The 17,888-nt window shown below is 39.1% G+C and overlaps 1 protein-coding gene across 10 annotated transcripts in view; it reads right to left on the minus strand.

The window, feature by feature from the left end:
* ank3b (ankyrin 3b) overlaps positions 1–17,888 on the minus strand; it is a 142,659-nt gene that overhangs the window by 121,729 nt on the left and 3,042 nt on the right. For 3 of the 10 annotated variants that reach the window (XM_060863999.1, XM_060863993.1, XM_060863990.1), the window contains exon 1: positions 1,635–1,965. The exons of 2 other annotated variants lie outside the window; for them this stretch is intronic. In XM_060863999.1, coding sequence (XP_060719982.1) covers positions 1,635–1,700 — 66 coding nt within the window. In that variant the 5' untranslated portion in view covers positions 1,701–1,965. Of the gene's footprint in view, positions 1–1,634; positions 1,971–17,888 lie in introns of those variants that run through there. 5 more of the 10 variants (XM_060864000.1, XM_060863992.1, XM_060863997.1 and 2 more) reach the window with 4 other exon arrangements.

Genomic DNA, 17,888 nt, shown 5'->3' on the forward strand with positions numbered 1-17,888 from the left:
TGCAATCAAAAATCAGACCTCCACATATGAACTGTGTAGAGTGAAGAAAGGAAGAAATTATAATATTAAAGAAAAAATCAAAGGGTTAACATGAGTGAGGAATAAGAAATAGGGCAAAACACAAGTGCTACTTCTCATTCGAACAGCAGGCACCCGAGTACACAAAAGACCTGAAACTGTTTTAGAGATCTTTTGTTCTTATAAATCGAAGCCATCACTGGATACAGCTTCCCTGGACAATGACATGTCAGGTCAGGGAGTGAGTTATGAATATAAGGACATGCGGAACCGTTCACATAGGCATTGTGCTCTAACAATACACACACTGAGAGACAATGAGTGTGTGACATGTCATGTCTTAGGTCCTAATGGGTCTTAATTGATGTACCAAGTTTCATGCGTCATGTTTTGAGTGTTGGGTTCAGTAATAAGGAAACCTTTTTGGGAGCAGTGTCACGTCCTGTAAAAATGTAGAAATGTATAAAACATATGAACTTTATCATTAATTATAATATGGCAATATGTAAAAAAAAAAAAAAGGGGAGTACATCTGCTGGTGAATATCTTGTGATCTAGATTTTCAGTGTTTGGCAACAGGTTGGAGTTTTACAGAGCGAGTGAGAGAGGATGAAGAGCAAAGCCACAAACCTGCTCACCTTCACAAAACACATACAAATCTCTCAAATGGCTTTCTATAAATACCATACCAGATGAGACAATGACAATATTTGCTATAATCCATTAATGCACAGAAAAGGCAAACACATGAAAAATGGTGTCTGTTCCACACAAAGGGAATTCCGTGGAGCTTTCTGACACAAGCAGCTCCGAGTACCAGGCAGTGCTCTGACTCCCAGAGCTGAGTCACATGAAGCAATACTGCTAATACTCCTGAATGGCTGCAATTAAGCTGATTATACTGCCTGAGCACAGAGAAGCGAGGGAGCGAGTGAGAGGGGGAGAGAGAGAGAGAGAGAGAGAGAGAGAGAGAGAGAGAGAGAGAGAGAGAGAGACAGAGAGAGAGAGAAAGGGAGTGGGAGGCAGGCTCCACAGTGGATATATTTACAAAGGAGCAAGCTTGACACGAACAAAAAAAGGTCCTATTGTTTAATTCTTTTCTTTCCTTTGTCACCATGTCCTGATGCCCTGATGTGAGCTCTAGCTGTCATTTTTATAACTCTAGCTGTCATTTTTATAACGTGTTAAAACATTAAGTAGGGCAGGTGCAGATTAAAGAGGCAGAAGATGAAAACTCCCCGACCGAAGGGTCTCCGAAGCAGGCTTTATTCAGTAGAGCAATAAAAGCTGACCTGATATAAAACTTACAGCTCAAACAAAGAGCGAGGTGTGTTCTTCCATGTGAAGAGGCGATTTAAGACCTCGGTTTTACCCCCGAATGAGGGCAGACTCCTCAAAACAAAACCATGTCATGAGGAACACACCCCTTACTCAATTCGCAGAACAAAAGAGAGGCATCTTTGACTTCTCAAGCTCTGGGTTTTAAAGACAAAAACTTGGGAGCTTTTCTCATCTATGACATGAGCTCTAAAGCACAGACCAAAGCGAGGAAACTACACCTTCGATATTTTCATCAGCAATTCTGATTAGACAGTTGAATATTTATCAGGTGTTACCTTTTTGCCTTTCTTCTTCCGGTGAGCTGACTTGCTGTTGCCCTTTTCCTTGGCTTCCTCACTCATGTTGGGCAGGATTTTCTCTCAAACACTTAGTCCCACATGTAATCAAAGCCAGACGTCCATGAAAGGGAAAGACTACCCTGCTCTGGTTTTTAGATGTGCTCTTCTCCACACACTCATACGCACGCGCTCCAGTAGCACTTCAATTGCTTCTCCACTCTCCACAGCTCAGGAGAACACTAAGACTAAGGAAATGGAGTCACCCAAAGTGGAAATAGTGGAACTGATAAATCCACAATGGCTCTTTAGTGGCTTCCCACCACTTTCTGACCAGCAATCACCAGCTCTACAGCTTTACTGGTTGCTTCACTCAGAGTAAATGGTGCTGATGGAGACGCTCGCGCTCCCTGGCAGCCAAACACAGAGAGGGAGGGAGGGAGGGAGGGAGGGAGGGAGGGAGGGAGGAGAAGAAGAGCGAGAGGCTGGAGATAAAGAGCGTGCGAGAATGAGAAAAAACACCCTTAGACAAATAGTGGGGTAAACACAGAGGGAGAAATTGGTGGTTAATTAATGGTTAATTAGAGCTTATTGCCAGGGATCTATTGCTCGCCAACTGTGGTTGCAAAGCCATTAGCAGTACACATCAGGTCCTTTTAGAAGCTTTAGACTCAATCCCAGCTATGATCTGGTTACCAGAGAAAACCTTGTTCTGGCTCCAACGTGACCACGCCTAAACTCTCAACAATTTCAAATATGGACAAGCGAAGCTCTGAACGTATCTGTGTAACGTCGTCTTCACCACTGAACAGTAAACACAGAGATCTGCATTATACATCCAACACCGGGGAAGCTGGGGACCAAAAATCAGGTACCTGTGAGGACATGTTACAACGAAATATGGAAGGTTTTTCAAAGTGGATGCATATTTTACATTTTATAATAAAAACTGATCTCTACTTTAAGCAGTCATCTACTGTATATCCAAAAGTAGAACAACTCACAGCTGTCTAGATGTCGTCATTAAAATTTCATTTGCTGACTGACCTCAAAAAACAGGGTTGAAAGAAAATAGCAAGTAGCTCAAAATTTCACAACACTACAATTTATATACAAGGGGCAGAGAATCATGAATCCTTTAGATTTATAACAATCATGACAAATACATGCTTTTTAATTGTGGATCTTGGTTCCTTTTCTAATCTCTTGACAAAAGAAAATCTCTTTTTAAACCATCCCCAACTGTTTCCGCTTCAATTTGCCAATGTTTGTGTATGAACTGAACCGAACCATCGAGATCTTCCAGAACCTTCATCAACCTTACAGCGATACACCACTTACCCTCACCTTACTGCTCCTAGATGTTTATATGATACGTTTGTCAAATGAAAAAGTTTCCCTGTTCATAAAGCCATCGTCTGATTGGCTAAACCTAACCCAGTGGCCACACCCATTTATGTTCCTTTGAGCTGCTGATGCCGTTAAAGAATACAGCATTGTGATTGAACATCAAGTCAAAAGAGCAGCTTGTACTCTGAGAGTATACAGTAAATACAAACCCTGTGCTTTCCACACATAAAAACCTAAACTCTAAAACAGCTTTACTTCTTCATTACCAACATGTCACTCATTTTCCAGACGAATGTCGTCCACTAGTTTCATTTGCGACCAACAAATCAATCTACATGAAGGCAGGGACATAAAAAAAATAACAACAATGTACAATTCTGTGATCCTTTACCTTTAAAATCTCCATATTTAATGGTGAAAGCTGTCAGTTTGTTTATGACGGTACAAACACCAGCACAGGAGGGAAGGAGGGTGAAATAAGGGAGAGCATACTGTAAATCCACAGACACTAAACAAAAAAGCTCCAAACACCAGGTAAAGATAAACATAACTGATCTGTAAAACGGAGTTGATATTTGTCTGTTAAATGCCATCACTTTATTAATATCCATGAACAGATGAAATCCCAAAGGAATAGTGAACAAGGAGAGTCAGTGACAGCGCAGTCAGAAACTACCTATGTGGTCTTAACTGCTGTTAATTAAACCAATTACTTCGTCATACATCGTTACTGAGGGCTGGACACTGATCTGCTGGATATATAAGAAAAATGTTAGAACAAACATGGTTACACAGGTGTGACAAGAACAGCTTCGATAATATTGACCAAAATTTGGATTTACTGGCAGTCTAAATGACAAAGATGATGGACATTCGAGATAGATCCAGCTACAGAAGACACTCCAGTATGCCCTCTGATGGACATTGAGTGTAATGACTCCGCACAGTTCTTAAACACGCCTCTATCTAACAAATCTATTCCCCTATCTGACATATATATCAGTAATGAGTACTCTCAAACAGAATGCACAGCCTTTGGGTATGTCTCCAATACATCAGATCATATCTTAACAAGCTCAAAGATATTCTGCTTCTGCTGAAATCCACTGATTCACATAAATATTACACGATGTGTCTGCTTAGTTTTTCTAGCTGTAAAGATCATTACACCAATTCTACTCTTTATAAACTGTCTTTTATAAAGACAGTTTATAACTGCCACAAATGTAAATGACTTAAAGAATCAACTTAATCTCTATGGAGTGTTTTTAAATTCTCTCTTTCTTTCTGACATGTACTGAGCTGAGACATTGAACTGAATCATACCTACAGTATTTCTATCCACCTTTGTGCTAAACATATTTGCTTTAGAGCTTGTCCTTGTGTAATCGAGTACACAGAGTTTGACAGTAAGAAGGCAGACGACGGCTTTTGAACCCAATGATGGTTACCCCATCAGGTCTCCATCACTGAACGTTTAATGGATTCGGCATATGTTACGGTTATGATGAGTCTAAAATCTAAGCTCCTGGTTACACAACTGCACTTGACTCTATACAGTTGTAGAAAGGAAATAATTTATATAATCTCACTCTCCAGTGGCCACATCTTTTGTGTCATCCAGATGAGGATAAGGTTCAGTTCTGAGTAAAGCTTATTTGAGACACCGTCTAATGTTAAAAGTTATACAAATAAACTGAACCGAATCAAATGACATCTACATTAGAAATAACTAGATTATGATTATTATTAGTAGTAGAATAAATGTAATATTACAAGTATAAGTGTCTGCATCAATCTCTCTTAAATAACGGTGTGCTGCTGCCGTCACCCCATCGGCTCTGTGATCTTGTTGTCCTCGATTAGTTCTGGCAGAACACACTCCAGCTTCTTCACACTCAGGCCCAGACCTGTCCGTTCTGCATGCAGCGAGTGACTGAGACTCTGATTTCTGGCATAAAAACGCCACTTGAATGTTGACTGAACTGAAACTGAATGCTGTAATCATTACGAATCGTTCTACGAAGACTGAACATGACTCAGTTCTGGATGCAAAGTAAAGCACAGATTTATATTCCTGGTATTGTTTCGATAGTAACCTTTAACTCACAGGGACTTGATGGTATGGTGGATGTTTTACACACCTGTGATAATCAGTGTTATGGTGAAATGTTTATTTATGTAACACTTATGAAAGAGTCTGCAGTGTCAACAAGAGCAAACTGGAAAAATCCTCCATCCTACACTGGAAAAAAGGAACATGTGCTCGCTCAGATTTAAGAAAAAATATTTTGTATAGTTTATAATTTACAAAGATAAGTACAGACTAATTTGGTGACAAATTAAATGAGTAACTAGCAGATTGGCGTAAATTCGTTAAAAGTCAGTTTCTGGTATATAAAATGCTCCATCTTATGTTGAATCCGGACTCAGATCTGGTGACTGTGATGGTCGTAGCTTGGGATTACTATCATTTTCATACTCATCGGACTGAGGAGGGGCGGAGTCATCCTGGACAAGACCACTCCCATTCAAATAGAAATGTTTCATCGGCCCATTAGAAGATCAATCAGAAAAAATTTTTCAGAAGCATGACAGCGACATGCAAACCAGCGTCATCAATTTGTCTCCTGTCTGCATAGTAATGAAAATATAATGGGCTGCAATTATTGTAATTATGCTATAAATATCTTTTCCTTCATTTGACTGCTTGTGCTAACTAACATTACAGGATGACAGAACAGACCTTCCCATATGATTGGCTAATTGGTTCTTCGGAAATCATTAGCATCAGAATGAAAGCTCAAAGCCAAGAAACACTTTTCATGGCCCTGTGCCTGAACATGCACAACATTCTCTGCAAGGAGATCGAGCATGTTAACTCTGTCAAAGCCTAAGCTGAGAGCATGATTAGCATCTCCATCAGTAGCAGGCTCTTGTTCATACCTGTTCATTTTAGCAGCATCTTGCTGCTCTTGTCTGGATGTAGCCCACCCATGTGGACTGCTCGTTGGGGTTTTTATGCCGTTTCACTGGTGGATTACTGACCAGTTAATTCATTAGTGATTTTCTTCTTAAGTGGTTGTGACAATATTCAATTTCTAACAGTAGTGTGGTTATTATTTTTGTGTAAATATGTGAACTAACCATAGATTAAAATTAACCTGATTTCTGATCAAACAGAAGCATGTGAAACACTTTTGTTCCAGAAAATTTAAAAGCCCTCACAAAACAAAAAAAAGTCTTACAAGCCTGACTTCTAGCACTCCTGAGAGAGTCTTTCATCAATAAAATAAACATGGCCAAGACCAACCTACTTTAACTGGCAGAGGTCATGTGGCTTAAGACCGACTGTAGACCTTTTCCCCAAACAAAACCCACAGGATTAACTTGTTTGCTTTAAAACTTTAATAATTGGGATTCTTTGAACTTTTCCAATCTATTAAATATCATCAATAATCAGATGTTCAACTGCTCTGGAAATAAAGTTGACTTTGAAGAAGTCTGTACTGTATGTAAGTGACCAAAGTTTCAATTGTTTTAGTGTTTAGTGAAATAAATAACTGATAAGAGAGAATCATCAAAATCTGCAACCCACAACAAAATATTCATTATTTCCATGATGACCCGCCACTTGAGGCTCGTCAGTACAACACTTCTGAAAACCTATTAGTCTTTTTTTCCAGTGTGATTCATCCTAAAAGGTTTAACTAAACTGATCATTAAACAACACAGCTATAATACATTGAGTTGGTGCATTCATGTCAGGCTGTAAGGAACATTCTGATCTCTACACAGAGATTGGCAGTTTATCATAAAATACACACTTTAATACACAGCACCTCAAAATGGTGAGCTGAGTCACCAGATCAGCAGAACCAGGGGACATTTGGTTTGACCCCATGTGTAGGTGCCATGAGGTCCATGCGTGAGCTATTGTTCATTGGATCAAAATCTAACTGCATGCACTTTAGCAAACCACAGAACCCACGTTCATCTATAAGCGTGGCGTAACAAGGCTCGTTCCCTGTGTCCTCTTTCATATACCATGATTAAATCCATCTCAAACAAATAAAACATATTTTGTGATCATTTACAGGTTTGTTTAAGGTTTGACTTAAGGTTTGTTACCCAGTAACCACATGCAAAAAAATAAAATAATAATTGTTATAATTTTTAGCTCAATCACAAGATTATGAAAGAAACTAAATCAATCAATATTTTAAAATCTGCATTAGCTCATGTTTCTCACAGGGTTGTGTAAATGAAGATAATGAAATAAGACTGATAGATTTATTTTAAAACCTGCTTAAACAAGTCTTTTGTAAAAGACTTTTGCTTTTTAACCTCATGACATTCTGTGTTTTATGAATAAATCACAGAATGTCATGAGGTTAAAAAGCAACTTAAAATCTTGAGATTAAAATCCAAGATTGTCAAAAACAAAGCAAAAGTAATCAAAATTTAACTACATTGAAAATTGTACTGTTATACAGTATATCGTATATATAGTAGTCTGTAGGATTTGAGATGGTTTCAAGACGTTTGAACTTATTAATACTTGAATTTGCGTTAGTTTTGGGCATTAAGCTTGGACTCGAATGAAGCCAACTTTTATGTCTTCATCTTGTCTCAGTATTTACCTGAACATGGTGGTCATATCAAGAGATGTGCTGGCATTCCCAGGGAGAACTGACCTGTATTGCTCTTAATAGCGAACTGTAATCACAGAATGAATAGAGTGTTCGATCGACTCTGACTTTTACATAAACGAGTACAATATAGAAGACTGAGACTGATATCAGCTTCAGGGAAATCTGCTAGGACATTAGGGTAAGCATCTTTCTGTTTCGAACACAGCTCTTTAACCAGCAGAGACATGACATTTTGCTTGAGCTGCAGGAACACAAATGAAAAGAGAGCATGTGTCGTGTCCTAATATTCCCTTAGACACTGAGACAGAGTATGAGGATGAAGAATGTTCGCGGTCTGAACTGCGTAGCTGAGGTGACTGATACCACTGACACCTCGTCACGAGCTAAATGCTACCATTTATTTCACAAAAAAGGGTTGTTTACTCTCACATTCTCACATTCTGTAATGAACACATTGGCCCTGCCTGTACACGTTGGCTGATTCCCAAACACGCCGCCCCGTCGGGTTACACCAGCACCATCAGCTCTGCCTAAACATGCCTACAGCATCAAGTCCTGCAATTTGAGCCCCACCTACTGGGAAATTCTTCTTATAATTGGCTCTATCCGAGGACGACAGTGTCACAATCTGTGAATAGCTCCTAAATTAAATCTTAATAAACAATGGTATCATTTAGTATATGTTTTTTTAATACGAAGGTACGAACGTGTAAACATCTTGAGGATTTACTACTCAGCTGTTTCCACAAATGTTTTTTTGAATGTGTTTCCGTCTACAGAAAAACAATCATACGAGCATGACGGTCAAGTCATAAGGTATAAACTGATTTGTAAAAGATAACAAGTACAAGGATTCAAATGAGGTGGAACTGCTGCAGAGTTCTCACCCAGGGAGTCTGTAGGACCACAGACACTTCAGTATGCAGTATATTCTAGATACAACACTAAAAAACACCACAAACACACCATCAAATCCACAAGCCTCAAGTCTCTTTTCTTCATTTTCAGTCAGCCATTTTCAAAGCTATACATATGTGTCTGGACAGGACTCTGACATATTTGTACTAGCATGAGGAAATCTTTTTGATGGAGGCTTCAAAGCCGTTCTGTAAGTTGCTCTGGATCATATACTGTAAGGCCGTCTGCCAAATTCTGTAAAAGTAAATGCAGAGCCTGTAACAAAAACATGGGATTTACACAGAGGTGGTTTTTTTTTGTAGGCATTTTGCCAAGCTACAGACGAACTATTTCTGCACTGTCCCAAAGGACGTTATATTAATAGAATCTGTTTATTTGATGGGGTGGTGTAAATAAAGTGCTTGAGCTTCTGATGAAATGATGCATCACTCTTAGATGTGAACTAAAGCTTGTTGTATCTGAACTCCCTGATGGCAGAGCACGGGTACCCACAGCCTACAGGCAATTCACACACGCCGATGACATGATTCTCCTCCCCATCTCCATGGATACAGCCATACGGCAGCGTGCACCATTTCGGGGGAGAATGATAAATTGCTGGCAATTTGCAGCTCTGTGCAATCTGCAGACACAAAGGAGGATGCTGGAAATTACATGTGGTGTATGCGGTTCTCTCTGGGGGTAGGAGGTGGGGGGAGGTGGGGATTATGACAATCCCTGGGGTCCAAACTAGAAGAATTCATCCAAATAAACATATTCTTAAAATGTCATCACAATAATTGGTTTTGATTATACTGAAAACACACAAGGCCACACTATGTTAATAAGGCTTGTAATTAATCATGGTGTTGTTTATTGTTGCTTTGAGTCTCTGATTAATAATTAATGAATAATTTATATCATTCTGTCTTCACTGATGAATACATTAGTCACTAAGTACTAGGCTTTTGAATTTTAGTAAAATTGTACTTTTTTCACTGTTTTTCACGTTTTTCACTTTTTTCACTGAACGTCATCAACTCAATTTTATATTCATGAAGCCATTTATGGTGAACTCTGTATATCCTCCTCTGGCTCTGCGATTTCTCACCTTAACTAACAGAGTCATGGGGAAACTGTGGCTCTACTAAAAGCACCACTTCACCTCTCTGAGTCTGCAGTCTAATCCAAACAAATCACCTCAAAAGATACATCCACTGCCATCTCGCTTCTTATCACATCTCTCCTCGGGCAATGAGGGGAATATCAGTCCCACTGAATGGAATGATGATCACCATTAATGAGGTCATTTAAAATCCATGGCTCAGAGGTGGACAGAGCAAAAGAAGGAACCGTGAGCTTGGGGTTGTAGAGAAAATCTATGATTAAGATAATGTAACCTTTGATCTTACCAATTCCCCACCTCTATCACGTGACAGACGAAAGTGAAGACCAAGTACATCTTTCATCCCTTCCACTCAATTTTGCCTAATTTTACCCTCTTAGGCCCCAGACAGCAGTGGCATCATCAGGTTCCAAAAATTCAATCTCTCAATGATGAATCCCGGTGTATTTCTGATGTCCCACTCAGGAAACCCAAACACAAAGTCCACTTGTCCCAGACCCAAATGCGAATCCGCTTCTGGGTGATTTCAGCACGTATCATGTTAATGTGTTTCATTTGGACTGATGTAATAAATAAGAGAAGACCTCTGAAGGTGTGCTGTGGTATCTGGCACCAAGCTATTAACAGAAGATCCTATAAGACATGTAGTCCGTTTTTGCCCTGGTTAATCCCAGAGATGCTTGATTGGATTAAGATCTGGGGAATGTGGAGTCAACACCTTTGTCATGTTCTTCAAACCATTCCTGAACAATTTTTTGCAGTGCACCACTATTAGGGAATACAGTTGGCGTGAAGAGGTGTACTTGGTCTACAGTAACTGGTACATGTTAAAGTAACATCCACAGGTTTCCCAGTAAAACATTGCCCAGAGCTTCACACCAGCTTGCCTCCTTCCCATAGCGTATCCTGGTTTTATTTGTTCCCCAGATAAACAATGCATTTGGCCAGAGGTTGACAGAGGGTCAGGGGTCTCCTGGGCTTTCTGTCCAGTTTTGCGCTGCACAGTCTAATATGCAGCAGTCTTTTCTGATACATTTCTATTAACATCAGTTAGCCTTGAGCACCCATGACCCAGTTGCTGCTTCACCGCTTGTCCTTCCTTGCTCTACTTTTCAAAGGTACTAACTGTGCACACGGGGAACACTCCATAAAACCTGCTGTTTAGGAGATGCCTTGACCCAGTCATCTAGCCACCACAATCTGGTCCATGTCAAAGTAAGTCAGTTCCGTACACTTGCATCCATCACATCAACTTAGAGAACTGACTGTTCACTTGCTGACTAATATATAACTCTTGACAGGTGCCACTTTAACGACATAATAAACGTTATTCACTTCACCTGTTGGTGTATTTAATGTAATGGCTGATCGGTGTGTGTGTATTTTTATGAGTGCAGATTGTTATTCACTTTCCAGTTAGCAGCGCTGAGAAGTGACACTTCTTGATCTTTTCAGTGCATGTCCCAGCAGGATGCGATCAAAAAGATTTCTCTGAATTCTCAAGAGAAAATACGGTAAGATCCAAAGAAAACATGCGGCAGGTGTGTTGCTCTAATCCTAATGGCATGCAGTAGCTCATATCGTAAAGTCAAAATGCCAAGGAGGAAGCAGTGAAGAAAAAAGATACTTGTTTTTGGACTATGAGATACAGATTTGTTTATTCAGATATATATCTTGTAATTAGCCAAGTATGTGAATATATCTGGGACATCAGCCAAGAAAGTGACACCATTTAATGCAATCCCACAGTCTTAAAACGAGCTCAGGTTCTTGGAGAATTCTCAAGTATATCAGTGAAAAAACAGACAGAGCTGTTTGTGTTTTTGTGAGTTTGTTATAAAATTGGATGTAAGATTTGTCATCCTGGTTAAGTCTAGAATCAGAATCCAGAAATCATTTTGTAACATGAACTGAAACTCGTTGTACAAACGTGCTACTAAGTAAACATGTCATGTTTTTAAACTGATATCTTGGTGTGGGACAAGAGCGAGGGTCTTACCTCACAACTGTCTCTCACATAGCTCACAATGTAGTGTGTGTGTTAGGTCTTCATGGACACCTGAGCTTGACAGGGCTAGAAGGACGAGTGGAAACACTCAGTAGAAAAGCATGTACCTGAAATGTACCTGAGTCTGGTTAACTATCTGTACTCGCTCAACTTAATAACTTTTTACTTATTTTCTACTCAATATATTTCTAAACACTATAGCACTGCATTTATACTCTATTATACTCTAAAGTCCTACTGTAAGGTGACACCTTAGCGTTAGACAGCTTTAAGGAATCACTGTAAATTCCTAACAAATCAATATTTTAACAAATGTCTACACTGAGTGTACTGACTGTTCTGACTTCACTGAGTGTACTGACAGCGAGAATGAGCCTTAATACCGATCACTTAGAGGTGTGATGGTCTGAAATTGTTCACCGAATGAAAACCTACAGTACAGAAGTCTAGAAACATCATGCTTTGTGTCGTCTTGTAGTATGTTTTTCCCCTAGTCTACTGAGGACAATACACTCATTAGAAAAGTTACAAATCTTTGTATTTTCAATGTAAATGTTGCTATCAAACCCATGTGTGCTCTCTGAGATACTTGTAGTAAAGTGTTTATTATCATCCACTAAAATTCTGTGGAAGATTATCAACAGAGGGAAATACATCTCACACTGAAAGCCAACAGAGTCCTGAATCATTTAAGATCAGACTTGTAGAGATAAAATAATTCATTTGTTTATACTGATTGTAAATGACTGATCAGTGGATTTTGAATGTCAGGTGTTAAGCAAACTTTTATAAAAGCTACAGTTTATTGCTAAACTTTATAGAAAAACCGATGACAAAAACTTTGTACAAAAATGAGCAATGTTACCTGTTGTGTATTATAATGCTGTGTCTACAAAACCTCTTATAAAGATCTTCGTAAATATCATGTGTGCTACATCCATCTCATGTTAATACAATAGTTGACTTTATTAGAAGCACTTGTTGTAGTCACACAGGTTTTACTGTCACATGACCAGAAGATGTCTGTTGGCTATAATTCACTAACTCTTGACTTGTTGACTTGTCGTTTCTCTGATAACTCGTTGTAACCATCATCTACACTGCATTGTTCTACTTGTCCAACGATTGGTTTTGTTTCTTTGTAGTGGGACACGCCAGGAATGAGAACTTCCTGGAGCTTTATTGTTTTGAAGAAATCCTCTTTATAATAGAATCTTTCATGTAAAACCTCACACCATGAATAGCTGCTAACGTCCCTGCTAATCACCGTGAATGTTTCTGTTACTATGTACTCTATATTTATTGTGGCATTGTGACAGTTAGATACTAGCATTCAGCTAGTTTGCATGAGGTATTTTCATGCTACTGTAGCTGAGGATGAGGAATAAAGCAGATAGTGTGTTAGTTAGCACTAGCTAATGTTGGTACTTGAGCCACATTGTCTTTGTGGGAATCTTTCTTGTGCTATTATTTTTGTACATTTAATAAATTTAAATTAGTTAAAAATAATTATTTTACCAGAGTGAATAATTTGAATTTTACAGGAATTTTTTTTCAAACTTCTGTAAAGAATTTCTGTACTTACAGTAGATCTAGTGACTAAAACATAAGGATGATACAGTGACAGCTCTGTTCTTACAGTCAGATATATTCATGCAAAGCATTAGCACAGAAACGTGACCTCTGAGCCACGACAGCAGACACACAGCCTACAGGCTACAATCTGAAAACGTGGTGTTCGTACTGAAAAGGTGTTCGTACCCCTTCATGCCAGTATTCCACATAAACCCTTATACGTATTGTCTCCATGATCACACAGTCGTCTGTGATGACTGACACCTTGTTAATACAATACAGTTGTTGTTTTTTACAATTTTTTTATAGCAGCTTCCTTGTCGTTGTAATACATGTAATAATAATGTAATAAGTCACTGACGCTGCTTAGAAATGAGCTGAAAAGCTCTTAGAAACTGGACGCTGGTTAATAAGTAAATTAATTCTCAGGTCTTTATAAAGTGCCTTCGTTTGTCTGAGGTTTATATAGTCAATGCTTTTTCAAGCACATGTTCCTTTAAATGATTATGTGGAATGTGACAGAACGGCATTTGCAGGGCAACGTTATCTTCTCTATCTCCATGGCCTTTTGTTCTTAACACTCGTTCCTGTTTTATTCATGGTGCAGTAAGCTGCAGATCTAAGTCCAAGCTAGCAGTTTATACACTAAAATGTACTAAAATGTTATTTCATACAAGAAAGCCTTAACTAACTAACTAACTAACTAACTTACTAACTAACATTAACACAAGCACTTCTAAAAAGACGATTCAAACGGTGGAGTCTGGTAAAGCAGCACAGGCCTGACTCTTCACCTCTATAACCTGTGAGTCACGTGATCCTGTACCAACCTTAACAAGCCTTTGAACTGAGATGATGACCGCCACAACTTTCACCTCAAAAGTTTAGGTTTGGTGCTTGCAAGCAGCTCGACAGTTCAAATCCTGAGACTGCACTCCATTCACTCTAACACTTCGGGACTTTTAGGATTAAAATATTTTCCTGATGAATAAATGCAACATTTTAAGACATGAATCTATTGTATGTATGGAATGAAACATGACAGGATCTGTTTGTATAGAAATATAATCCTTTATGAGGTGCTGTGATCCTCTTACAACACCAGATTTGGCAACAACGGCTTTATAAAGAATGGATTATTGTATGATACACTTTGATAGGTGTATTTATGGAAAGCAGTGGAAACTCCTTACTCCTCTCCTACAGTTAGAGTAAAAACTGCTAAGCTTTGAAATGATTTAGAACTGAAGCACGGAAAATAACTACAACAATTAGTATAACTGTGATAACAATACAAATCAATCTCGTTAGATGGAAACATTTACAGTTCAAAATCTTTAACAATTTCCTGGGTATCATATCAGTACCGTCATATTTACATGTGTGTGTGTGTGAGTTTTTCAGCAGTAATCCAGTTTTCTCCTCCAGTCCAACGTCATGTGCTGTAGGCTGATTGCCATCTCTAAATTGTCTGTAGTATGAGTGTGTGTGTGTGTAACTGTGTTCTGATTGGTTGGTACCCGTGTCCAGGATGTCCCCCATCTTGTACCCTGAGTCCCCTGTGGAGGACAACATCCTGCCTGTTACAAAGCCGACATCTAAAGCAAAGACTCCTTCCAAAAAGGATAAATAAATGTCTCTGTCTCAGGAATATGCAAACAACACATTCATCCATTTACTGTTAGTCTTATGTGGAGCGTCTGCTATACAGGTTCTGGTGAATGAGCCGTTACTATAGAAACAAGCACATTAATATAAAACTGTTAGTATAAAGCTGCTGTTGTAGAAAATCAATCAACCACTTCTGACCAATCAGATTGTAGATTTCAACAATATCTCCCTCCAACCACTGTCACACACACACACACACACACACACACACACACACACACACACACACACACACACACACACACACACACACAGCTTTACAGCTGAGGAACTCCAGATCCAAACAACATTTGAACACTCTGGCTCCTTTTTTCTTTTTTTACAATTTACGCTCAGTGGCCTTGACTTTGCTCTTGCACCTCGTTCAAAAGGGATGTTTTCGCTCCTAAAAGGGTTGCATAGCAAAATTAGACAAGTAGCAATGCATGAAGGAAACTAAGGAAACATTCTTTTTCTGTTTTTTTTTTTTATTTTCAGACTTTCTCACACAGTAAGCCTTTGTCTTTCTTATATAATAACGAACACTTCCTAAGCAGATATATAACCCTGCTATACTCTGATTAATCTTCTTCCTTGCTTACAGACTGCAGCACACTGTGGCTCTTTACAAATTCTACAAGTCAAGTCAAGAGGCTTTTACTGTCCTTTATATAAAGCTGAAGCAGTACACAGTGAAATGAAATGCCGTGCCTGCAGGACCGTGCTGCTTCATACAGACAGACTGCTAAGCCTTTAAAAATGCTCAAACATTATTTAAAAGAATGTTACAACTAGGTTTAATAGCATTAATGTTATTTCATCGGTATAAATACATTAACACGTCTTATCCTTTATACCAATCAGTCAGATTCAGAGCTGTTAATAGTACATGTAGTAAGAATGAAGGCTATTTAGGTAAAGCATCATTACTGCCGAATTCCATACATTCCATGAGCTGACTGCACTGGTTGAGGCTGTAACAGGAGACATGAACACCTGGAAAGTGCTGTGTGCTGTAAATTTACTGAACATTGCAGTACAAGAAACATACTTAACTATCAGCTCCTTGGGCCTCTGACATTTCACACAGTCTATTAAGTCTTATGTAAACGTTGTTGTTCAGGATCGCAGTAAACCTTCCGATCTGCATATTTGACTTTGGAACAGGTTTTACTCCAGGATGCCTTTCCTGGTGCAACCCTCCCATTTTATGTGGGCACTGGGATTTAACTCATCAGTGGCTGGGTCGGGTTCTCTGCCCAACTCCAGGCTCCATCATCCCTGTGCTACAAAAGATCAATGGATTGAGAAGAGGACTTGGTTCCTGAGGTTCTGGTATCTCTGTATTAGTTTTGTCTTTGTAGCTCAAAAAGAGAACAAAAGCTGCTATAACATGAGAGAAAATACATGTTCTGTTCCATGTAACAGTGTAACTGATGTATGTTGTGTAAGAAGAATAAAACACAATTTAATTTAAAGGGCTCTTAACACTTGAGAGATTTTCCATGTCCATTACAGCAGTAATAACTGGTTTGTTGAGACCTAGTTTGTTGAGACCTAACAAAATCAGTCATCAGTTTCCTGTGGAACATCCAGAGCACCTCTAAAGGATCTGCATTCAGATTAAAGTCCAGATATATAGCATAAAGTTACATCATAAAGTCTAGAGAGTCATGAACTGCAGAATGATCCTGCTGAATGTAGCCAAGACAGAACACAGAGCTCAGTGCAAAGAACGTCAGCCGACTACTAGAGGAACATTGTTTAACAATAGCCATGAAACATGCTCTCCTGATGAAACGTCCTCTCCTGATGAAACGTCCTCTCCTGATGAAACGTGCTCTCCTGATGAAATACATCACTGTTTTTCTGCATGTGTTCTCATTGTATAGATGCTTTTAAGCAAAACAGTTATGTTTTACTGAAATCTAAACTCACAACATTTCTAGTCACCTGCACACGCAACATAAATCCCTAGCACTAAAACCCAAACTGCAATAATAGGCGGAATAGACTATACTTGGACTAGACAGAGCTTAGGCTTCTCAATAATTTAACAGAAATTCAGACTCGAACATTGACATTGTTAGTAGACCTGCATGTTAGGAAGTACAATTCATCATAACGTCATTATTACTGTGTGCTATTAGGTAAGTACAGTAACTAGCCACATACTCCTGAGTCAGCAGTTCAGCTCTTTAGATGGATTCTGGCACTTCCACAGTGTGACTGTCTCCCTGCAGCGTTGGTCTGGTTTCAGACTCACTTTATTCTATTAAACCCCGCTGCATTTGCGTTCATTTCATGTCATCATTTCACAATGTTTTCTGTCTTTTTTAATTTTTTTGTTACTGTTATGTGCAGTAAGTCTCTTCACCTCTTCTGTGTCCCACGACGTTCCCCTGTCACTCATGCTATACGTGTGTTGTGGAAACTTATGATTTCATCATCGGCTAAAACACACACGCAGGTCGCCTAACTTCCTGTTCACACTTTACTTCCTGTTCTGACTGCACTGACTGTACTGTGTGTACTGATTGTACTGATTGTACTGATTGTACTGACTACACTGAGTGTACTGAGTGTACTGACTGTACTGAGTGTACTGATTGTACTGAGTGTACTGATTGTACTGATTGTACTGACTACACTGAGTGTACTGAGTGTACTGACTGTATTGAGTGTACTGATTGTACTGACTGTACTGATTGTACTGACTACACTGAGTGTACTGAGTGTACTGACTGTACTGAGTGTACTGATTGTACTGAGTGTACTGACTGTACTGACTGTACTGAGTGTACTGACTGTACTGACTGCACTGACTACACTGAGTGTACAGAGTGTACTGTCTACACTGAGTGTACTGACTGTTCTGACTTCACTGAGTGTACTGATTGTACTGACTGCGCTGACTACACTGAGTGTACTGACTGTACTGAGTGTACTGACTGCACTGAGTGTACTGACTTTACTAACTACACTGAGTGTAC

The sequence above is a fragment of the Tachysurus vachellii genome, chromosome 2 (genome assembly GCF_030014155.1).
Source record: "Tachysurus vachellii isolate PV-2020 chromosome 2, HZAU_Pvac_v1, whole genome shotgun sequence".
Lineage (NCBI taxonomy): Eukaryota > Metazoa > Chordata > Actinopteri > Siluriformes > Bagridae > Tachysurus > Tachysurus vachellii.